The 23938-nt window shown below is 42.4% G+C and overlaps 1 protein-coding gene and 2 long non-coding RNA genes across 7 annotated transcripts; 2 read left to right on the top strand and 1 right to left on the bottom strand.

The window, feature by feature from the left end:
* On the top strand, positions 2638–7695 carry LOC8082310 (peter Pan-like protein). Its single transcript, XM_002467833.2, has 7 exons — positions 2638–2785; positions 2972–3209; positions 3313–3543; positions 3644–3736; positions 3822–4009; positions 6983–7176; positions 7267–7695. The coding sequence occupies exons 2-7, from the start codon at positions 2982–2984 to the stop codon at positions 7377–7379; spliced, it is 1047 nt and encodes a 348-aa protein (XP_002467878.1). The 5' UTR covers positions 2638–2785; positions 2972–2981; the 3' UTR covers positions 7380–7695.
* LOC110431620 lies at positions 17833–20038 on the bottom strand. The gene is made up of 4 exons (XR_002449028.1): positions 19938–20038; positions 19002–19122; positions 18212–18283; positions 17833–17994 (listed from the first exon to the last, which is right to left on the bottom strand). It is a non-coding gene; the product is annotated as an uncharacterized LOC110431620 (long non-coding RNA).
* Positions 20105–23938, top strand: LOC8082309. Of its 5 annotated transcripts, none has more exons than XR_002449033.1 (4): positions 20105–20841; positions 21634–21705; positions 22054–22139; positions 22346–23871. It is a non-coding gene; the product is annotated as an uncharacterized LOC8082309 (long non-coding RNA). The 5 variants fall into 5 exon arrangements; XR_002449030.1 differs by having other exon boundaries at positions 20113–20534; XR_002449031.1 differs by having other exon boundaries at positions 20541–20841; positions 20933–21705; positions 22346–23938.

Here is a 23938-nt window from a genome sequence, read left to right as displayed (position 1 = left end):
CGCGCGACCTGCGCGGCCGGAGGTGGCGGGTGGGGAGTATTTGACGGAGCACGCCGCGCCAAAGGGGTCGGGGTGGGCGTAGCAGCGGCCGCACACGTGGAATCGCCGCGCGTCGCGCCGTTTCGGGGACAGGCCGCTGCGGGGGTGCGCCCACGGCCCTTGCCGAATGCCGAGTCGCCTATGCCATCTGGTTCCAGTGATTCAAGACTACCCCGGTAGAGTCCTCCTGAAAAAAACTTGCAAATTGAGCCCGTCTGATCACGGAACACACGTATGGACCGTTTAAAACTTTCAGGGAAATAGTAAAACAGAGTATTAAAAAAACAGAGGAAACATTAAGGACCCGTGCTTGGAACAGAGGAATTTGTAGCACGTCAACAGAAGCATAGCAACGGTCTAAGAAATGTATAAAGTAACTTATGGATTAGATAAAAGCAAAAACACAGATGATATACTAATAACTCAACGAATCAATAATGGAGCCGATCAGATAGGGACCCATCAGCCACAACTATGCAGTAAAAACAAATCTATTTAAAATTATAAGATATTGGTGTTTTTCTTGATACATTATTTTTACTATGTATCTAGAGTTATAGACATAGTGTAAATCTAAAATGTATAGCAAAAAGTGTATCTATAGAAAACTAAAATGTTTCACAATTTAGAATGGAGAGACTAGTAAACAAGACCCTCATCTTTATCTCTTGAAATCTTCACTCCTCAAAGGTTTTTTCGTTGTAGATCGCACATGCACATTTCCTCTTCCTCGACTCATCAGCTAGTGCTATAGCCGCGCTTTTGGATGTGGCTCCAGACTCGAGAGTAAAGCGGATGAAACAAGAGGGCTTGGTGAGGCACATGCTCGATGTGCGGGCTAGTGGCAGAGCTTTCATGGAAAAGAGGGGGCCAATATAAGATGAAATAGAACCAGAGAGGGCAAGGTTAATATTTTGTTTACATTTAAAGCAATAAAAATTAAGTTCTACATAAGAACTTGTCTAGCTTAGGGATGGCCATGACCCTCTATGGTCCTAACTAAGCTCTGCCATTCATGCGGAATCTTGAACTCTCGATAGTGTTGACAATGGGACTCGATAAACTCTACGTGCTCTTTGTTTCTCCACTTCACCTTGGCTTTCCATAGAAAAAGTTGATTTGGGGTGGTTGTTTCTGTACCTTCCTTTATTTCCGAAAACACATGATCATCATCAAAACAAATGAAAGCTTCATTTTGAAAAAAAAAGAAACAACCCAAATATGCTTATATTGGCCCAATATTGTTTGTTTTTGTTTGCAAATTTGACCCCTTGTTATGGCCTAGTTTGTTTAGGTTTATATGGCATGACTTTTAGAAACAACGGAAATAAAAATGACTCGTTTGGACTAATCTGAAAAGCAAGTGGATTTTGTTTTAATTTAAAACAAAATCCTTGTAGCTTTTGATAAGTTCATGCCACTTTGGTCAGAAACTTGAACAAATAGAGCCTAGTGTCTATGTAGCATGGGAGTGTCACGATAGGGTGGTATTTTGAAGAGATTTAGAATAGAGAGCAAGGTACCTAATGGGATATGTATAGAGTTGATATGGCACGAGGAAGTGATGTCCTTCATCTCTAAGTTTGGGGTCTTTGGGATATATTTAGTGGCACTAGGATGGAGGACATCAAATATATCCCAAAGACCCGAAACATAGAGATGGAGGACATCACTTCCTCGTGCCATATAAACTCATAAATACCCTATTTTGCTCCAGGAGTTTAACAATTACGATTCGTTCTCTCTACTTTAGTTGTTTATATGTCATTTGGAACTCAAACTAATAGAGGCGACTAGTTTTAATAGATTTGTAAACTAACTAATAAAGGACCCGCTTGATTCAAAGCTCAAACGGTTTGAATCAAAGTGTTCTCTACACCGAAACCTCTTAGTCAAGTTCCAATCAACTTTCCAACGACTCTCATGCCATCTAGCAACTTTGTCCTTAGTAACCTCTACTATGTCCCCCCCTGAGTCCCTTACGGAGTTCACCTTCTGATCCCTAATAGCATTGCCGCAAGTGGCATAGTTTTAAAAAGGTCCATATGGCAATTTCATGTTTTAAATACAATGAAAGCTTGAAAAATGCCCCACTTGACTATCTCTTGACGACTTTTTTCTCGAATAACATTTTTAACGAATTAGAACAATCCTTGTTGAGTGAATCTATGTTCCAAGCTCACCGAAAAAAACTCAAGCTCAAGAAGAATTATAAGTCTAGGAGAAAAATGTCAAAGATCATGGGAAAATTTCTAGCTCTGCGAAAATTGTTTCAGGTTTGAGAGAAAATGTTGCTTGCTTCAACAGGGAAAAGATGTTCCACATTAATAGAATAAACTTGCTCCTTCTGCTCACTTGTGATGTTGCACTAGATGACATTATTATTCCAAAATTTTTAAAACCAATGTTTAACTAGTCATTGGAAGTGTTCCAAGAAAAGAATAAATATGAAATCAGGAAGAATAAAAAAAGAGAGTGAAAACTAAGAAAAAAAGTAGTAACTGCTAAAGAATCGCGTGAAAAAAGGAACGGCCCAGTAAAAACGGCCCAGGAGAAGCCCGCGTGGGTGCGCTCCTCTCGGATGAACAACCCCCGGAGGCCCGGACTGGGGTTTTGGCTACCGCCGCCGCCGCTCACCATTCACCCCTCGCACTCGCGCTCGCTCTCCTATCTGCGACGACTGGGCTATAACGCCGCCGCCGCCGCCCTACGCCTGGGCACTTCGCCGGCGACGAGCGCCCACAAGGTATGCCCGCCCCTCTCTTTCCTTGCCGCCGTGCGAAACCGAGTACCCAAACCCTAAACTTAAGCTATTTAGCTATGTGTATTCGGATCTGATTTCATTACAGGTAAACGTATAATGGCTACTAACTTCGTTTTCTTTCCTTTGCAAAAATACGGGGTGTTGATCCTCAATTGTGTGTTCGTTCAGCTGAGCTGCCATGCGCCAGCCACGGTCCGGGCCGGGGAAGAGGCGGGGCCGCGGGCCGCGCATCCCCGCGGCGACGCTTCGGAAGCAGAAGGCGGCGTTGGCGAACGTCGACCAGATCACCGGCGCCAAGATTCCGAAGAGCTTCGTCTTCGCCCGCGGCAAACTCCCCTCCACGCTCCGCCACCTCCAGCAGGACCTCCGCAAGGTTATGCTCCCCTACACTGCTCTCAATCTCAAGGTACTTCCCTGTGCCCTACTAGAGTACATTACTACATTAGCACTGTACGCATGATTTCCCTTATTCATGTGCCTCACATGCTTATAAAACAATTGATTGGCAGGAGAAGAAGCGAAATAACCTCAAGGACTTTGTCAATGTTGCCGGTCCGTTGGGCGTGTCACATTTCCTAATCCTCTCAAACCCCAAAAGCCTGCCACATTTGCGCTTTGCGAAATCACCACAGGGCCCAACATTCACATTTCAGATAGAGGAGTACTCACTTGCGGCAGACATTGCAAACTCCCAGAAGCGCCCAAGGTGCCCACCAGGGATATTCCAAAACTCACCACTGGTATATGAAACTGCTGTGGATAATTTTGTATCAGGGTAGCTTTAATGTGGATATTGTACACTGATACCTTATTTTAATCTTGAACTCATGGATTTGGTAGGTTGTACTTGGTGGGTTGACAGGTCTCGGCAACCCTTTCAGGAGTTTGGTTGAATACTTCCAGCATATGTTCCCTGCTGTTGACCCAAGCACTGTAAGAATGGGACAATAACATCAGATGAAACTTAATGTCTTCTTTCTGGCATAATCAGATAATTAAACAGTATTTTGCATAATAGGTCAAGCTGGCAACATGCCAAAGGATTCTGTTGTTAAAACATGATAAAGAGAAGGATGTTATTGAATTCCGGCATTACTCCATCAAGCTCCAGCCTGTTGGTGTCAGTCGCAGGATTAGAAAGCTCATGCAAAACAATCAAGTGCCTGATCTAGGAGAATATAAAGATGTTAGTGATTTCGTGACAAAGTAAGTACTATCTTGCCATTTCACTATTGTATTGCAATGATATATTTTTTATTTCCGAGAAAAAATGATTTGCATAGAAAAACCATGAAAGCTAACAACACAGATTGAAACTAGTACATGGGATGCCAGTAAATGTTGTGATAAATTAATGCTCCCTCTTGGGGGCACAATAGAAGTTCAACATAACAACAGTCAGAAGTGCATATGGTTTAGCGAAATAACATGAAATGCACCATATTATGTCAGTATCATTATCATGTTCCAAATATTATGTCAGTTGTCTCTGGTTTGGGTTTTTTTGTTGCCTTTTTTTTTTGCTTTAGCTTATTTATTAGCATTTCTCTCAGCTAAATAGGCAATACTCACCCTCATATATCATCTGAATAACGCTGATAATATTATTTTCATCTATACACTCGTTACTAATGTTTATAGGTTTGTAGTAGTCAACCCAGTTAAGTCCAAAAAGCGGGTAGAAAGGAAGTTACTGTAGAGCATAGAATTTGGGGAATGTGCTGTACTAATGCAGCTCTAGTTTTATAGTAGCATAACTTATTCTAAAAGAACAACTGAGATGGGCTCTGCAACTTGAATAAGTTGGTGTTTTAGTTTACAAATTGTTATAGCACTAGAAGGGCTGCACTTAGGCCTGGTAATGGATCATGATCCAGCCCTAACCCCACCTCAGCCCTAAAAGCATATCCAGCTCCCGTTCTGGCCCTTTTAGATCCTTGGGCACAATCCTTTTCTAGTGTTTGGGTCCAATCCTTTTACAATGTTTGGAATCCATCTAGTCTGCACTCACTGGTTGATGTGTCGCTATCGCTGGCCGCATACTAGTAAATCTATGCGTCCGTTGAGCACCTGTGCAGCGCATTGACTGCCTGCATTCAGTCTGAGTAAGTGCTTACTTTATTAGTCACAAACAAAAATACAAAAGTGCTTATTTGCTTAAATTCACAAATAATATTATGAAACTACTACAACAGTATGCTTAAATGTTGCATAAATCATAATAGAAAAAATAGAAGAACGGAAGGCCATGAATGCTCAAAGTTTCATTCCTCCTAAGCTCCATTTGAAACTGAAGAAAGGGAAAAACGTTAAATAATAAATTAATACTTGCTGGCTAGTGTACAATATAAATAAGGCACAGATTGCCTGAATGTATCGTAAGGCATACCTTTGTACTTAGAAAAATGACCATAGTGAGTTACAATGTTTACTGTATTAGTAGCATTGAAAAAGATCAACAAGGCTGTGCAAACATACACATCTTCTCCATGACCATGAATGAGGTGGCAATTGGCTCCATCACCAGCAACAGTACATATCATGTAGTCTTTATTAAAATATTTAAAAATATAATTTCAAAACAGCATCCCAAAAGGCACAAGGGAAACTGCTTTGTGGTTTTTGAACTCCTGGAAGGCTTTAAGTGCTAAAAGCCAGCTCCAAAGTATGAACGAATGAACAGGAAAGAACAAAGACAAGCTGGAATGTATGTTTTATGGACACATGAATATAATACAAGACCCTGAAGGAAAGAAATAGCTTTTAAATAAAAGCATATGGGGAAAGAGTACAAGTACTTCTTAGACATCACCAGACCTTGTTTTAACGTTTATGCCACCACTAGAGAGGAAAATAGTCTCCCAGCTCTAAATTGCTAAAACATGGTCAGGGGATCAAGAACACGCAGTTGGATTTGTTCCCCGTTCAAGAACATCGGAGCAATCATCTGTACCTGGGTCGGTCACTAATGGTGAGAATCCGATCCATGAAGAGTCCCTCCAAGACAGTCTGATCCAATCATCCAATCCAGCCCTTTCTTTGTATGCCCATATATAATTCATAAAAGGCAGTCCACGAGTTGTGGTTCGAGTTCGGCCCTCGGATTTTGATAGCCCGTTACCAGGCCTAGTTGCGTGGTAGTAGGGTGCTATATTTGACATTGCCCAAACAGATACTGATCAATTATGTGCATTCACTATATTTGACATCGTTCCGCTAACACACACAAGCTCTTCATATAAGAAGTCTTGAAGGCCAAGCAACTGAGCAGACCTTCCATTCATTAGCTACTGTGGTGGCATGTTAAGCTCTACAAGTCTACATGTAAAACTACACTTGATCTCAACATAGAATGCAGAAGGCTTCAGTCAAAAAGACTAAATTGTGTTCATCAATGCGACGGAAACTATCAAGTGCTTTTGTTTTGAGAATACAATATTACTGACACCTCTATAATATGAACTTTAAGAAATAGATTTGCTATAACCACCTATTGTCGAATTCTTGAGCTATATATGTTGCACCCATTGCCTGAACTTTAAGAAATAGGATATGTTTTGTTTTTAGCAAAGAACAGAGGAGTAATAAAGTAGAAAAAAAGGAGTAAGTTATATGGCCAACGTGATTTAGTTATAATAATCATTCCATTCAGTGGAGGTAAATTAGCATGCAAAATTTATATTTAGATTAGACATGATAAAATATTGGAAATACCAAAGTAGGATCATGTCAGTGTATGAGATGTAAACTATGAGTTAATCACATGGCTAACTATGTCCAGTTGAGCATACCTTTATGAGCCAGAAAACTAAGTGAAAAGACTAGGCATCGGACTTGGCACCTAGCAGGCATCGAACTTCAGATAGTGGATTTTATGTTTTAGAGAAATGGTAATGAGTAAAGATCTTTTGACTTGAGTCAGCAAATGTCTCATTTTTCACCTGAAATGCTCTCTGGCTGTGCATGTCCTATAAACCATTAATGCCATTATCTTTTACCTTTCAAATTTTCATTTGCTAGTTTGCCGTCCACAGATTATTTTGGTCCAGGTCGTTACTTTTATAAATTCAGTAACTGCGATCCAAATATCATCACCTGTTGTGTTTTTTTTTTTATATAAAAAGCAGCACACCAATATATATTGTTGCTCAGATTTGATTTTGTTTACACATTTGCCAGAGCTGGGTATGGATCAGAAAGTGAAGTAGATGATGAAGCAGCAATGGTAAGCCTGCCAAGTGATGTTGACAAATTAAACCGGGCATCGAGAAAAAGCGCTGTCAGACTCCAGGAGATTGGACCAAGGATGACTATGCGCCTAAGTAAAGTTGAAGCTGGGCTATGTTCAGGAGATGTCTTATACTCATGGCCTGGTGAGTTCCACTTAATGCTTTGAACACCTTAAATTATTCCTAAATATCGATGCATCTTTTTTTTTGACTGATTTCCTTTTTATGATACAGTGGAAAAGGAAGTGGGAAAGAAAGGAACAGAAACTGGGGAAGAAGTAGAAGAACAAGAAGAAGATGATAATGCTGAGGCCACTGATGAATCCGAGGATGAGATGGAGGTATAGGATTTTAGATGCATGTTTAATGCTGGAACCAACGGGCCTTGTGTCCTATAACATGATGCATTCATGCCAATTTTGTGACAGGAAGTTGCATTGCATTCCTTGCAACAAAGTGTTACATTGTTTTGCGGATGGTTACCCCTTGAGTTACAACTCAAGTTTGGGAATAGTTTTTGGTTCGTACTCTTAAGATTTCTTATTCTTCTCGGGGTTTTAGAGGGATGGAGTAGTAGTGTGGGAATGGAAATATGATCCTCGTTTCTGTTTCTATGTTTCACGTTTTGGGAATGTCTACATTTTATAAATGAATGTTTCTGTTTTTTACGTTATAAAATGATAACCCGAGTTCATGTTCCGGGAACAGGGATGGGAACGGGAACATGGCTGCTAAGACTCTATCCAACAATATAACCTATACCCAAAATAGGTCCTCAATAGTATTTTGCCTATCCATAAATACCTCCCAACAGATGACCTAGATGACCTATTTTGCGTACTGGACAAATCAACATGCAAAAATGTGTCCTCTCGGGAGGACGACGCAAACAAAATGCAATCGTAGTCGCACACATAAGTAGACAAATCTCAAATGTACCATTGCAGTGTTTATTACATAGCGGAATATAAAATATCACATAGTCTCATACAAAGATGATAGCATAAAGTAAACAACGCTCTCGACGGAAGCTCCACACAGAGACAACATTGACTGGTTGACTCCAAACCTAGTACTCATAACGGTAATCCTCATTCCAGTCATCTTCATTATCATATCCTGAGGTGTTGGGAAATTGCAAGAGTGAGCACATCCCATGATCAAGTGTAAGCATAATTAATTCTTAGCATAAACAATAATCAAATGAACATAACAACTTAATAAGCTCATCGCCGGCGCAGCAAGAACCCCCAAGGCCGCTCATAACCGTGAGCACGGCTAGTATACCAGTTTTACACTCTGCAGAGGTTGTGCATCTTTACCCATGAGTCATGATTTACCCTTTCACCCGGGGTAGCTAATCTCTTAACCCCCTTCCTAGGGAGGTCGGCAGGGATCACTATGAAGCCTTTTAAAAGTTCGCCTAACATGTTAGGGCCGCAAGATTTCCTTTGCGAGCAGATATAGATACCCCCCTTCCGAATGGCACAATGACGCGCAGCCTATACACATAGGGACAGGGGCTCGCACTATACCCGTGTCGGTTCAGCCCCTCCGCCCTTTCGGGTAACCTCTAACAAGCTAGAAAAGGTCTCCATACTGAGCTAAAGCCAGAGCCATTATAGCCCTCATGGTTGCACTGTTGTCCCGGTGATCACTTACAGACAAGATCTTATATAGTCATTTGTCATCTTTTAACGTTCATTGCATAACTATTAATCATCTTACAAGATCACGGATTATATCAAACACTAGCACATCTAGAACAAATGCATAACAAGTAGATAGCAAGAAATCCAGGTAACAATCATCTATGATTTTGCTAAGGTCGACAAGGTGATAGCATGCATATGATATATATGTAGTTATAAGTGAATACGTAACAATGATGGTCCCAAGTTATACTTGCCTTGCTCAAAGCTCTCCTGAGCCTGCTGGTCTTCAAAAGCTTGGTCTTGATCACCAACGTACGGCTCACTGTCTATTCCCAAACATCAATCAACAACACGCAATCTAATGGGGACAATCATACGCAAAGCAAATAAGATATGATTAGAACATTACACCAAACAATGGTAAAACAAAGATAAAAGTTTATGAAAATATTCTACGCCGCGCTACGATCACACAAACGTAAAGTTCACGAAAATCGGAATTAAAACAGAGAAGTTATGCATTTTCCAAGATTTCCTATAGAGAAATAATTAATTAAATAATACCAGAAAATTAAAAAGTTTCAAAACAGAGAATAAATAATTCTAACATGTAGAGCTCGGAAATACGAATCTAACAAAATTTGAATGGACAAAAACGGAGTTAAAACGAATATTTTATGAGCATTATAAAATCAGTGGTAAAACTGTAAATATCTGAAAACGTAAACTGAGTTGAACCAGACAGGAATACGCTTTCAAACACAGAAAACGTAATCTTTTCTAGGGCGCCAGGGACCGCGGGGTAAATAGAGAAATCTTCGAGGACTCTTTAACAAAAATACCCCCCAAGGGGTATCCTCTAATTTGAGCCCTTGATCTGAGAATGGACGGCTCAGGCGCGTCTGGGGCGCCAGGCGGCGGCGGCCAGCCGCCAGGGAGACAGCTTCGGCACGGTGGCGCCATGGCCGGAGCACCTGACCTCGCCGGCGTCCGCTGACTTCTCGTTTCCGAGCACCGTTTCAAGAAAGGAAAACATCGGGAAGACGAGCAGCTCACCGCGAAGTCGACTAGGGTCGTTGCTCGGGCCGAGAGCTAGCGTGGAGGCGTGTCCACGCGCGGCGGCGGAGTTCTTCCCGACGAGATCCTCGGTTTAAGGCTTGGTTTCGCTAAATAGATGCAAAGACACAACGAGGGGCATCGTGGGGTGCTTTATAGGGTCTCAGTTCGCGAAAAGGGCAAGAAAATCCCGGCTCCACGGATTCGATTCGGTAGGAGGTTTCCTGCTCGGTTACGAACAGGGAAGAGGAAGGAGAAGACGCCGCCTCGGCGGGTCCCGCGTGGCAGCGAGAGAAGGGGCGGGGCCCGTCTGTCAGCAGCAGAGAGAGGGAGGGGAGCGAGTGCGCGCGCGGGCCGGCCTGTTGCTGGGCTGGGGGGGGGGAAGCTGGGCCGCGTTAGCGGGCCGGGGGAGGAGGAGGCGCGGGGGAAAGGGGGCTGGCTGGGCCTCTCGGCCAGGAGGCCTTCTCCTCTATTTTTTTTTCTTTTATTCTTTTTTTTCCAAAACACTTTTCCAAATAGAATTTTGTGTGCAATTAAATTCTAACCAGAAACAATCAAGCACCAATTAAATATGCTCCAGCATGAATGCAAATTCATGTTTCTAAATTTATGATAAATTTTAATCTTCACAAAATTATTTGTTTGCTAAATTCAAATGCCCACAAAAATACTCAAATAAATCAAATTAATTCCTATTAATTGAAATCAAAATTTTGGGTGTTACAACCGCAAGGCAGGGTGGGAGGCAAGCGGCAGCGTTCCACGGGGACAGAGGCGGGTGGCGCTCGACGTGGTGGCGGATTTGAGCTCCTCACATGTGGGCGCTGAATCCGGGCTGCTTCTCGCCTACAACTGCTAGATCTGGGAGGGAGACGCGCCATGCTCGGTGGAGAGGAGCGTCGGGGTAGAGAGGGAGATGAGGGGCCGGAGACGGAGATGGAGAGCGCGGGGGCGAGCGGGGCTGCCGCCACGACGACGTCGTCGTAGAGAGGGAAACCAGCGGCGCGGGCAGTTGTACGGCGCAGCTGAAGAGGAGGCCGTCGTAGTCGCGGCTGCGGCGGTGCAGCAGCACGGCCAGGGCCACGCCCGAGGTGGAGAGCTTGGCCACCGGCGCTCGGCAAGGAGAGAGGAGGGACGACGCTCGGTGGGGATTTGGGTTCGCTGTTGGAGTACAATAGTTTTGGGTGCGTTACTCATTCACTGTTCGTGACCCAAAAGAGTGAATAGGTGCCGGTTTGGGTCGGCTCTGTTGGAGATAGCCTAAGGGAGGGACACGATGCTGTACACAACAAAAAGGCTCTGTTTGGCTATGCTGGTACAACAGTGGGTTGGCATGATGTGTGAGACTTTTCTCTTTGTGCCATTAAGAAATATGGTCACTTCTTCTGTGTCATTAAAAAGTTAGAACAGACCTATATGCCATAACATTTTTCTTTCTTGCCCTCCATGCCATTCCGTCGATATTCACTACTAACGGTGGCTAACGAAGTTGTAAAATAACTTAAATGCCCTCAGGCTAGGGAAGCAAGATAAATTTTTATTTTTCCCCTTTGTCACTGTCTTGATGACTTTGTGAGATAATTTTTCTTTCTCCGAACGACATGGCTCGTTAACTGTTATCTAGGGAGATCAACACAAGATGGAGCGTGTCCTGACATTTGCGCAACAGTGACCTTTGTTCGACTTCTCGCACGTCACACTGCGCCCAGGCCTACTATGAAGGTCTAGGCGTCTAGCCCATAGATTGGAGTTTCAACCGCTTAGCGCTCTAACTTTTCCAGCTTTATATATGTGCATTGCTTATTTATTTATTTATTTATTTATTTATTTATTTATTTATTTATTTATTTATTTATTTATTTATTTATTTATTTATTTATTTATTTATTTATTTATTTATTTATTTATTTATTTATTTATTTATTTATTTATTATTGTATATGGGTTGCAAGCAAGGAGGGCTCTTTTATAGGAAACATACTCAAATTCGGAGAGAAATCTTGTGCTCGATTCGATTTGGAGTCTTATTCAATTTATCCTTCCTTCTCATCTTTTACTTTTTTGTTTACTTGGTATGCTTTAGCTTTAACTGTACAAATTGTACTGTCTCCACTGGTATAACAGATGAATAAATAAAAGTGATGGATAACAATAGATTATCTCTAGTGTTTATTTTTATCTTTTCCTGTTCAGATTCTATCCCGTTTTCTCTTTTTTCCGTGGCCTAATCTGATTTCTTTTTTCCTTTCTGATAAGTCCATTGCACCCTTTGAATCCTTCTCTAGTAAACAGAGCTTTCCATCGTCCAATATCCTAACCAGCCACGGATAAAGGGACAGGAAGATGAACACAGTTGTATTGGGAAGGAATCTTTAACCTATTAGAACTATTTCTTACTCCCTCCATCTCAAATTATAAGATATTCTAAGAATCTTGGAGAGTCAAAGTATCTCAAGTTTAACCAAATTTATATAATAAAATAATAAATATTATGATAACAACTAAGTATCATTAGATTCTTCCTTAATAATATTTTCATAGTATACTCACTTTATGTTATAAATCTTAGTATTTTTCTCTATAATTTTGGTCAAATTTGAAAATACTTTGATTCTCCAAGATTCTTGGAATGACATAATTTGAAATGGAGGGAGTACCTTTTTCCTTTTATATAAAAAGTACGGTCATGCTCGCGCCCGGACGTCTGATGGGATTGAATCCCATCGGACGCCCTTCGTCAGCACGGCTCCACACTAGCCCCCCACACCTATACAGAAGAAAAAGCATATCCCGCATCGCCCCCATCTGCACGACCTCGTATCGCCCCGTTTACCCGAACAAAAGAAGAAAAGCACAGACCTGCACTGCCCCCACGCGCACGAGAGAGAAGAAGAAAAGCATAAACCCGCACTGCCCCCACGCGCACGGGAGATAACAAGAAAAGCACAGACCTGCACTGCCCCCACGCGCACCCGAGAAGTGGATCGAACCCGCCCTAGGGATCCGCCCCCTCTCTCGACCTCGTCAGCCCCCTAGCACCTTCGCCCGCCGCCAGCTTGCCCCCAAAGCCCGACCCCAACTTGCCACCCTCCCTTTGCTGCTGCAACAGTAGGATGCAACATCAACCGAGACCTAATGCAACAACCGAAGAAAAACCATTGCAATATTCAACCCAGATCTAATGCAACAAACGAAGAAAACCGTTGCAACACCAAGCAAGTGAGCTCACCGGAATCCTAGCCTACTGTGTGACATCAACCGAGACCTAGTGCAACAAACGAAAAAACCCATTGCAACATCACCCTAGATCTAATGCGACAAACGATGAAAACCATTGCAACATCAAACCAGAGAGCTTGTCAAAACTCTAGCCTACTGCAACATCAATCGAGACCTAATGCAACAAACGAAGAAAACCATTGCAACGTCAACAAAGACTCAATGCAAAAAACGAAGAAAACCATTGCAACATCAACCCATACCTAATGAAACACACCAAGAAAGCCATAGCAACATGGTAAGGAGTTGAACCGCAGAGAGCTTGTCGGAACCCTAGTCACCACCACATCTAATAGATCTAGAGGGAGGAGTAGAGGAGGAGGAGGTGGTGGTGGAGGAGCAGATCCAGAGGAGGGGAGGGAGAGAGGCCTCGGATCCAAATTCGTCCCCACCTACCTCGTCGAAGCCATGCCGTCATCATCGTCTCTGGATGTATGGAGGTGAGAGAGCGAGGAAGAGAGAGAAGGTAGGGAGGGAGGCGTGCTCTCCTTTCCGGAAGCTGCCGTTGTCACCCACACTGTGGTGACATAGAGGCACGCAGAGGTCGTTGCGGGGGGAGGAATGGAGGGAGGGGTCGCTGGGTGGAGCGCGCTGACGAGCAGCCTAGGCGGGCGTGGCGCTGGCGAGCTGAGAGGGGGCGCGTGCGCTCGGGCGAGCAGTGCCGCGGCGGCGAGCGACGAAGAATGGAGGAGGCGACGCTCGAGTGGGCTGCGTAGAGGAGGAAAAGGAAAGAAGATAAGGCAACGGGGGGAGTGGAGGAGCTTGCGCCACGTCCGTCCGAGCGGTAAAACACGCGTCGGACGCCCTGTGTCAAGTATTTCTGTAAAAAGTACTTTGTTTCGTAGAACTCGTGTCCTAGTTCGATTCTATTTTGTATTGCCGCTGGGGAGTCGAGCTGTGTTCTTTCGGTGGTCCTGAACCATCAATATGGAATTTGGATTGAACTCTGATACTCACATTTATAGGATTGGATTGGAAGTGCATGGTGTGGGACCAAGATTTAGAGGAGAGAAACTTCTATTAGGTATAGATAGCAAAAGTGCCCTTGTGTTGATCCAAAACGTGCCCTTGTGTTGATCCAAAACGTATGAATTAATACATATTGTATTCTTATTTTTTTTATTTAGACCAGATTCCTATTCCGGTTACTCAGGATTGGAGAGATGTATTTGAATTGAGATTAGGACTCCTACCTATCAAGGTTACCCAAGGAGCCTGCATGTTATATATAAAAATAGGAGTGTTATGATAGAAGAATTGAGACAACCTCCACATCTACAAAGTTAGTTAGAAAGGCCATAAAAAAATGGTACCAAAAAATATGCTGAAATTTTACCTCTTTAATATATATATATTTATGATAATTTTATATACTAATTTACGATAGTTGGGTTACTATAACACATGGAGATATTTACCAGAATATTATAGTAAACAACTTAGTAAGGAGTATTCTACACCTAAGGTGTAGAATATATATATATATATATATATATATATATAGAACTACTACTCTATGGCTACAGAATATATTATTTTGTAGCCGAGCCCAAACTGTCAACGCGGAGCGACCGGCAACGTCCCACCAGCCCGAGAAAATATGTTGCATGCATGACTCAATTATTAGCTAGCAATAATTCACCTTCCAAATCAGAGCTGGGCCATGTCACCTAAATCACCGCCCATAAATACTGCTAAGCGTCATAGTTTATTTTACTGACCACAAAACCACCATATCCTATCTCCTTCGTCCTCCACCCGGCTGATCCCGTTCGAATGGGTGATGATGACAACATGGCAGGGCTCCCCGGCGATCGTCGGTGTCACGACGCAACAGAGACCACCACAACAGGAGGCTGCCGCACTCCCTTGCGACGCGGCCAGCGGCCCTGCTCTCTCTGCGAGGCAGCGGCCCTGCTCCCTTCTTCGGTGTCGCAGCAGAGGCTCGGCGCACGGTGGCCCGGCGCAACCTCGACGCGCAGCCAAGCAAGGATCATCAGCGCAGTCCTTGCTATCTTCTATAGAGGAGCTTTATCAGCCTCAGCAGATCGATATATATACATATACTAGTTGTTTCCGTTTTGTTATCTTCAATATTAAAATTGTGTATCCTCTCAGCACATTGTTATCGTAATTTTTGTAAAAGAATGATATTATTTTTGTAAGATGTATCTGCAAGCAAATGTGTACTAGTTATCGTAATCTGATATAGATATTTTTTATTACATGGTTCAGTCGCACGCCATTTTCATTATTGTAGAGCTAATTTTTTAAACTTTTTTGTTCACAACGGATGAACCAAATTTATGGTAAAGAAGGACGTCAAATTATGGTAACTCATTGTCTTTTAAATAGTAACTACAAAAAATTATAGTAACAACACAGAACCATGATGCCAAATCATAGTAACTATACACTGCCAAATCATAGTAACTACACTTTACCGTCATGTCAAATTATAGTAACCTTTCCTCATATCTAGTAATCACTCAAATTATCGTAACTATATTTTTTTTTGAAAGGAAAATTCTTGTAAATATCTTAGTAATACAGTAACTTTGCTATAATAATTCAAAATAAACTTATCGTAAATGTAGTTCTATTTAACGTCTAATTGTGGTAACTCTTCGTAACTTTGACGTCTAATTATGGTAACTCTATCAATAGTTTATTGCACGGTGCATGCAGATACGGTATGCTAATCATGTATTCTCGTAACCACTCACGCTATATATCTTGCATGCATGCACACGACAGCTTGCCAGATCCGGAATCACGCCGTGATCATAGAGAACTAGTGACGTAGTAATTAGATTTATTTACCATTATTGACTGGCTATATGGGCTCCTAACTGCCGGGTTGCATGCGTACGTTACGAGCCAGATGGTGCTGGTGCCAACAAACTGGTGCGGTCGGATAGACTGGCTACAGAATAAGATATTCTATAGCTGGCTATAGACTGACACACACACACATTTGAGCTCAAAGGAGGTAAAAAACTAGCATTTCAATTACAAGTAAATATTGGTTTAAAGTTACTGATTTATAGTGCTATTGGCTATATTTTAAGTCTATGAATTCAACTTTTTTTATTACATATAAAAGTAGGAATACCCAATATTCAAATCGGTGACGCAATGTCTCAGACAACTTCAACGTTTAAGTGCATTGGAGATCAACAAACACGTGGTAGCAATCCATACCGTGGGTAAAGTTGGCAATGGGTATCCGTGACCCGAAACCCGATAGGTTTTTCTCTGTTAGAGCAGGGGTATGAGTCGCTCTTTGTACCCGTGGGTTTGTTAATGGGTAAAATCTCATACCCAACAGGTTTATGGGTACATATACGTTCCTATTGTACCCATACCCGCGAAGCCGTGGGTAAATTTTACCCGGCTCCATATTATGATTCTTTTATTAGTTAATTATTTTATATGCTCACTAAATATATTTACAAACTTTTGGATAGAAGTGAAATATTGAACAATTGTATAGACAAAAAAAAGAACAAGCCAACTCTTCTTGCTTGGTGGCCGAACCATCGGATCCTATTGTGGGCCGGCTTGGCCTCCTGGCCCAACTGCTACAACGTTTGCTCTACATGCTCTATGCTAGTGCCAAGCATATTTAGGCCTTGTTTAGATACGAAATGATTTTAGATTTCGCTACTGTAACATTTTCGTTTGTTTGTGATAAATATTATCAAATTATAGACTAACTAGAATTAAAAAATTCGTCTCGTAATTTACAGGCAAACTGTGTAATTAGTTTTTATTTTTGTCTATATTTAATGTTTTATGCATATGCCGTAAGACTCGATGTGACGGAGAATCTTGAAAACTTTTTGGTTTTTGGAGTGAACTAAACCAGGCCTTAGTATCATCTCGCTGCATTAAGTGCACGTGAAGCAGCTCACATTCTATAAAACTAAGGGAAAAGGGCTTCAACTATAGAGCTGAAAAATATTCCTTGTTGCACATGGGTAACCCGTGGGTACCCGTTACCTATGCAGGTACGGGTATGGGTACAACCTGTATCCGTCAATGGGTATGAGTTTTTTAATGTGCATAATTTTTTGTCGTGGGTATGTGTTGGGTTCATTGTACCCAGCTGGTATGTGCCGGTTGCCATCTGGAACCGTGAGCCCGCCAGGAGACAGTAGGACGCTGGCCGTGTCCAACATCCTACATTAGAGCGCCGACGTTTTCACTAACACTTCTGTTTGTATTTAATAAATATTTGTCCAATTATAAACTAACTTTAAACATTCGTCTCACATATTATATCCAAATTATACAATTAATTATTTTTTAAATCTATGTTTAATGTTTCATATATGAGGCCTGTTTCAATATGAAAAATCTAAAAAATTTTACAAAATTTATTGGAAACCAAACAAAAGGTAGATCCGACCGAATCCAATAGTTACGACCGTTTTCTTAATTGGTACTGTAGTAGCTCTTTGGTATTGGAGCAACATTACCTATTGATAAATCCTTAACTTTAGGTCTTTTTTAGTTTAGGGATTTACCGCAAAGTCCCCTGCATGAGTATCTAGGAAATAGTTACTTCCAAGAATCTTCCCCAGCAATGCACTGCCGCGCCAGAAACAAATTGAAAGGAACTACCGCGCCAGAAACAAATTGAAAGGAAGAGAAGTACAATTTGAATAGTACTTCCAGAATTGTTCACCACTTCCAGAATTGTTCATAATTGTTCACCCGGCGCACTGGGTAAAACCCCTGCTACTTCCGGCTACTTGTTCATTCCATACTTGTTCACCCGGCGCACTGGGTTAACCCCTGCTACTTCCAGCACATATCATACGTGTTATTCACATAATACTCAGATTTGTTGAGACAATGTTCAAATGCATTTACTGCCCTAGATAGGCCAGAAAGGCCCTGCGAACAGCTTTCTCGCGAGCCTTACGCAGTGTCTTTGGGCTGCCTGCACGGGCGTTATCACCTCCTGGCAAAGTGAAAACAGGACATTCAGATAATAACATACAATTGCTTAATCAGAACTATAAGCAGATTGACTTTTATTGAAAGAACAGTAAGCCACAAATAATGCAGATCAGTGCTATGTTTGATATCATAGCCATGTGACCCTCTGACTATGCTATGGACACCTTTCAACACAGAAAAAAAAGAGACTATGCTATGGACACGTTCAAAGAGCTCACCTTTACAACCGATGAGCTCTTGATTGATGTTCTTGAGTAATTCCTTGTCAGTGGACAGGTCAAAAGTGCCAGCTGCACAAAAAATAAGAACAGTGCAATTGCACATGTTATGAGTATATGCACATTTAAATAATATTATCACTAGGAAGACAACCATAATACTTTTATGTATTGGCACACAATACTTGAGGGAAACAGTGTTATGAGAAATTAAAAGAAATCTATTTGGTTACATCAAACATGTCAAACAAGGACTAAATAAGACACCTCAGATACTTGAAGGAAACAGTGTTATAAGAAAACAAAATTATCCATTTGAGGGAAACAGTGTTATGAGAAACAGTGTTATAAGAAAATAATCTATTTGGTTACATCAAACATGTCAAACAAGGACTAAATAAGACACCTCAGATACTTGAAGGAAACAGTGTTATAAGAAAACAAAATTATCCATTTGAGGGAAACAGTGTTATAAGAAAACAAAATAATCCATTTGGTTACATCAAACATATCAAACAACAAAATAATCCATTTGGTTACATCAAACATATCAAACAACAAAACAGTCCATTTGGTTACATCAAACATATCAAAATGATATTCGATATGCATGTTGGACTAAATAGGTCCATGATCATCTCTTGCTGCAGAAATTTCAATTTACCTAAACCATGCTATTTCTAATATCTAACATAACACATGAGTCACATGAGTTTATTTACAGAAAAACAGGGGACTCGACTCCAAACATGAGTGTATTTACAGAAAAACAGGGGGCTCGACTCCTCACCTGGGGGCATGGGGTACACAAGGTATCCAATACCACCATCCTCACCAACAATAGACCCCTTGGAGACATTGACATGTTTTTGTGCATCAAACGTGACCTCCACAACAGCAGCCATTGTCAACTGAAAACAATAGACAGCATCATGAGTTTTGATGATTTGATGTGCCAGCAAGTATCAATCTGAACAGAGGCATCAATCAAACAGTTCAAGCAAGTATCCATCTCAACAGAGACAAGCAAAGTATATACCATCTAAATAGAGGCATCAATCAAACAGTATCCATCTGAACAGAGGCAAACAAGTATCCATCTGAACACAGGCATGAATCAAACAGTATGCATAGGGATCTGTCCCAGCAAGTATATACCGTAACCCTAATAATGAAAGACCCGACCAGCTTCTCTATATCCCTTCCAGTCAGGCCCCACCCATCGGCGACCTCCCTCTCCTTGCAGGCCCACGCGTCAGGTGCATCACCTTCCCACCAGCTCCTATCTCTACCTTCCAGGCCGGCCCACCAGTCGGCGACCTCCCTCTCCTCGCGGCCCCACGCGTCAGGTCCATCCCCTTCCTCCGGCTCCTTCCTATCCGCCCGCCGTGACCGGCACTGACCGAGCCCCGACCACGTCCCCCGAACCACCGAGCGACCCGCGCAGAACCCTTCCTCCGCGCCGCAGCCACTCGCCACGCCGGTCAAGGCCGCCATAGACGGCATGACCGAGATCCGCGGTCCTCCCTCTTCCACTCGTCTCCACCCTTCTCCCCGCCATAGACGGCATCCCAGGGATTGGGGGATGCCCTATAAAACCCTCACCCCGGGAAGCCCTATAAAACCCTCACATGGTCCGCATAAGCACGCCGGCGAAGCAAGGAAGCACGACGGGGAAGCAAGGAAGGGGAAGCCAGGAATTGGGAAAGGCGAGGATAAACGAAACCTTTAGGATGCGCAGGCCGTGCGAGAGACTCTAGGGTTTCTGCTCCCGGCCGCCGTCCTCCTTGCTTCCCTAGGGTTTCTGCTGCCGGCCGTTCGAGAGAAGAACTGTGTCATCCTATCCCTATATCTCTACAACTAAAAAGACTCGGATGATATCGTCGTACCGATCCATCGGCCTGCCTCTCCCGCACTGCCCTTCCCGCAAGGCCATTCCTCTCTCGTCCAGCTCCACCACGAAACTCTCCTACCACTTCCTCTCTGCGCGCGACAACCGCCGCGGAGCTCCCCCACGCAACTCCCCTAACCCTTCCTCTCCGCGATTGCTGCTGTCGCCGCCGCCGGACGGCGCTATCCGCCGCGCAGCTTCCCCACGGACCTCCTGTATCCCGCTGCCGTCGCGGCCGCCGAACGCACGCCGGGCTGCCCCACGGTTCAGGTCAATCCGCTCCTTCGCGGCCGCCGGACGGACGCACGCCAGGCTGCCCCACGGTTCAGGTCAATCCACGCCCTCAATCCGCCGCACCGCCTGGAGGGCGCACCGGTGACCAATCCGCGCCTGCATCGGAGCTTCGAACCGTCGGTGCTCTTCTTGCTCGAGGTAAATCCGCCCCCGCCCCCGCCCTTCCTCTTTGTGCGCGCTGCCGTCACGGCCGCCGAACGCACGCCAGGCTCACCCGTGCTCGGGTCAGCCCTGGTCGCGCGCCCTTCGACTTGGTCCCCACCTTTGCACCGGCCGCCGTCTCTCGGATCCGCTGCCAGGCCTTAACCCACAGCCAGACCCACGCACACGGCAGATCCTAGCGGCAGTGCAGCTCCATCCACAGTCCACCCCTGCGCTCCAACATGACACACCTCCGCAGATCAAGCAGAGTCACACAGCTCGTCACCGGCACCAACAGGCAGGCGTATGCATCTCTCATCCTTCCCTGTCCTTCTCCTAATTTTCCTCCCCTTCTTGCTATGTTTGAATCGGTTGGTCCTATGCCTGATCTGCAGCATCCGTGTAATTCTAATATGTGCTTCTTAAGTGTTCGATGGTATTCCGCTAAGAAGAGGCTAGGTCCAATCCCATGTGCATCTTGGAGGCATGAGATGTATAACCAGGTCTCTTGTTTGCCTGTAATTGATTCTTTAGACTGCCAAACAGAACGTATGTGAAACCCTGCAATTAATGATAATTTCTCTAGAACTATAGTTTTTATCCATACGAATTTGCAATACAAACTAATGTTTAGTCATAAAAAAAGATATATCCTTTTGCTTTTCAAGGAAAGTAGTATTATCTTTGGAAATAAATTTTATTAATAAAGTGTGTGTTAAAATTATTCTAGCATTTTTCAAAATGCAGATAGCTTTGCAAAAAAAAAAGATAAAATGGGTTTTGTAAATGGTCCTATATGTATCCTTTTCCTGGTAAAGATGAAGCACGTGTGTATTCTGAAAGTTTTATATGGAAATCAAAGAGGTCGATTGAGTTTTGGTCCGAAGCGATTTCATTTGACTCCAGAATGCAATTTGACTCCAAGGCGATTTCATTTTTCTCTAAACTTCACTAAACTCCTGGTATAGAGGTCTTTGGAAAAACTGGGGACATATATGAGTAGCTGAAAGATTATGAACAAAAGCAATATTACTATTATATGATTAAAGCATACATTTACTGATATATTTTTTCGTCCATGCTGGCTGCAACGCAGATGCCTCAGGAGGCTGCTGGTTGGTTTCAGGGCACAATAGATGTTGTTAGAAAATTTATATGGGTACTTAAGGTAATATATTTTATTTTGTAGGCTCATTGTTTCCAAACTATAACTGCTGTACTTTGGAGGTTGTTGAAATGACTCTTCATGTGATAGATTTTTTTGGGAGCTTTGTCTAGACTCTGGAACAAAGTTTAGACCATGTAAGGTGATCTAAGTATCAACAATGATCGTCTGGAGCTGGCCATAGATTATTGTTATTTAATTCATTCCTTTAATTATTTTAGTTGGTAACTGACAGGTTGCAGATATACAGTATTAGATTAGATGTGTCTGATCCTGAAGACTGGTTTCTTTTCTCCTTTTGTGAAGCCTATTGCTGCACTTTGTTGATTGTTTTTCCTTCATGGTTTGCAGTTCGTTAGCATGGAGACACACTATCTACTCTCATGATGTGCTGATGGTACTATTGTAGCTAGGAAGATCGGTCTAGCAAAGGAGAGGTAACTTTATTATTTATTCGCCTTATTTAAATTGTATATACTGTATTTTGTACTTACATGGCAGTGCTCATTGATTTGTTGTATGGCAATTGATCGCAACCTTCCAGTATACTTGCTGGGAAATATTTGCCTAAGAAACTTAAAAGTGGACTCCAATGGATATTGATGCCTAATTGTTTCATTTACTGTTTACACCTTCTTTGAAGGGGTCTCTACGTTGCACCTCTAGGATGCATAAAAGGGATCACCTGCCGGAAGGATGGTGTACGATACTATTGCAATTTTTGCTTGTACTTCTTCGGATTGTATTGTTGTTATTTGGGAGATGGCAATTCAGCCCACCGCCACTTGTAAGATTTTCTTCCTTGTGGATTGACATTATTACTATTAGGAGCCAAAATTTTTGCGGTGCTGGTTTCACTATTCAAACTCAAATTATTTTTATTTTATGATTTTGACGGTTCTTGGAAATATGGACTGCATTTGTACCTAACTTTGCTCATCTCAGGAGAGAACCACTCGGATATGGAAAATGACTTCACAAGCTGCTTCTTCTGGCTTGCTCTATTAGCCAATGAAAATGTTTGATCTCAACACTATTGGACCATATACTTCATATTTTAAGTGGTGTTTACCCTTGCCATGAAAATGTTCTATATCTTCAGTACTAGATATTGTGTTCCCTGATATGCTTTTTTCTTGACTTTGAAAATGTATACTTTGAGAAAAGGTATACTTAATATGGCATAGGATTCATAAGTTAACTTTAGATTTAATATAGTCGTAGAGTTAGCACGGGCAGTATACTATTAGACTAATCAGTGACTGTCCCCTAGGATTAGCAAGAAAGAAAAAGCTTGCATAATTTAAGGGTTCTGTGAGTACTTTGAAGACAAGTGGATTGTGGACATGATAGGGTTTGGCACTTCGTTAACTGCATTTTTTACAATTTCATATATTGTTTTTGACTGGAATGTTATATATATCAAATTACACTAGATATGGAGATATGGAGAATGTTATAATATATATGCAAAGCCATGATTAGTCACCAGGAACCACTTAGTGGCTCCTAGAAACTATCCACGACTTAGGCAACTGACCACTAATAACTATGACCAATCACCCACTAACACCACACACCTGTCCTCCTAAAGACTAGCTAGGACATTGCTACCTGTAAAACTGAAACAGACAACTATTTACACTTTACTCTATCTACTGCTATTGAATAATGTGCATGGAGTACAGCCGACAGATTGTTGCTGAGCAGAGAGATATTATGAAGAAAGCATAGTCCAAGCAAGGAGTTTCTCAGTGCTCAAGATTTACAGATTTGCAAGATATACATTTGCTAACCATATTGGTCAATGTTATCAAGTTGTTTTCCATCTAAATAGTATCAATTTTGTTAGTTAAAGGTGCTAAGTTGGGCACATTTAGAGTATTTAGTCACATTGCAGGGATTGATTTGGTAGAAAGATTATCCTACTGTCTTTGATTAAAGGATGTAATGTTGAAACTCTTAGCTGGACAGGAGTAGGGGGGGAGTAATTAGATCCTTGATATAGTTTAGTGATTTCTTGTGGAGGACAAAAAGAAATGGTCTTTTAGCGTCAGGTGAACTGAAGTGTTATACCAATGAGTTAGTATTTGCTTTTTTTTCTCGGGTTCAATGATGAGGGAGTGAACTACATGATCCACCTTTTAATTTTATTTTACTGCTTTGTCATTTTTTGTGAGACTTGTAGGCTGAACTTGCACGGTGAAGTGTAGAAGTTGTTCTCATGGTAAAAATA

This window comes from Sorghum bicolor, chromosome 1 (genome assembly GCF_000003195.3).
Source record: "Sorghum bicolor cultivar BTx623 chromosome 1, Sorghum_bicolor_NCBIv3, whole genome shotgun sequence".
NCBI lineage: Eukaryota > Viridiplantae > Streptophyta > Magnoliopsida > Poales > Poaceae > Sorghum > Sorghum bicolor.
The sequence above is the reverse complement of the archived record's forward strand: the minus strand, read 5'-3'. Positions and strand labels throughout refer to the sequence as shown.

Coding starts and splice junctions, on each gene's coding strand:
- LOC8082310 (XM_002467833.2), top strand. CDS start 2,982: ATGCGCCAGCCACGGTCCGGGCCGGGGAAGAGGCGGGGCCGCGGGCCG. Junction 3,210..3,312: donor ACACTGCTCTCAATCTCAAG/GTACTTCCCTGT, acceptor ATTGATTGGCAG/GAGAAGAAGCGAAATAACCT. Junction 3,737..3,821: donor CTGCTGTTGACCCAAGCACT/GTAAGAATGGGA, acceptor TTTGCATAATAG/GTCAAGCTGGCAACATGCCA.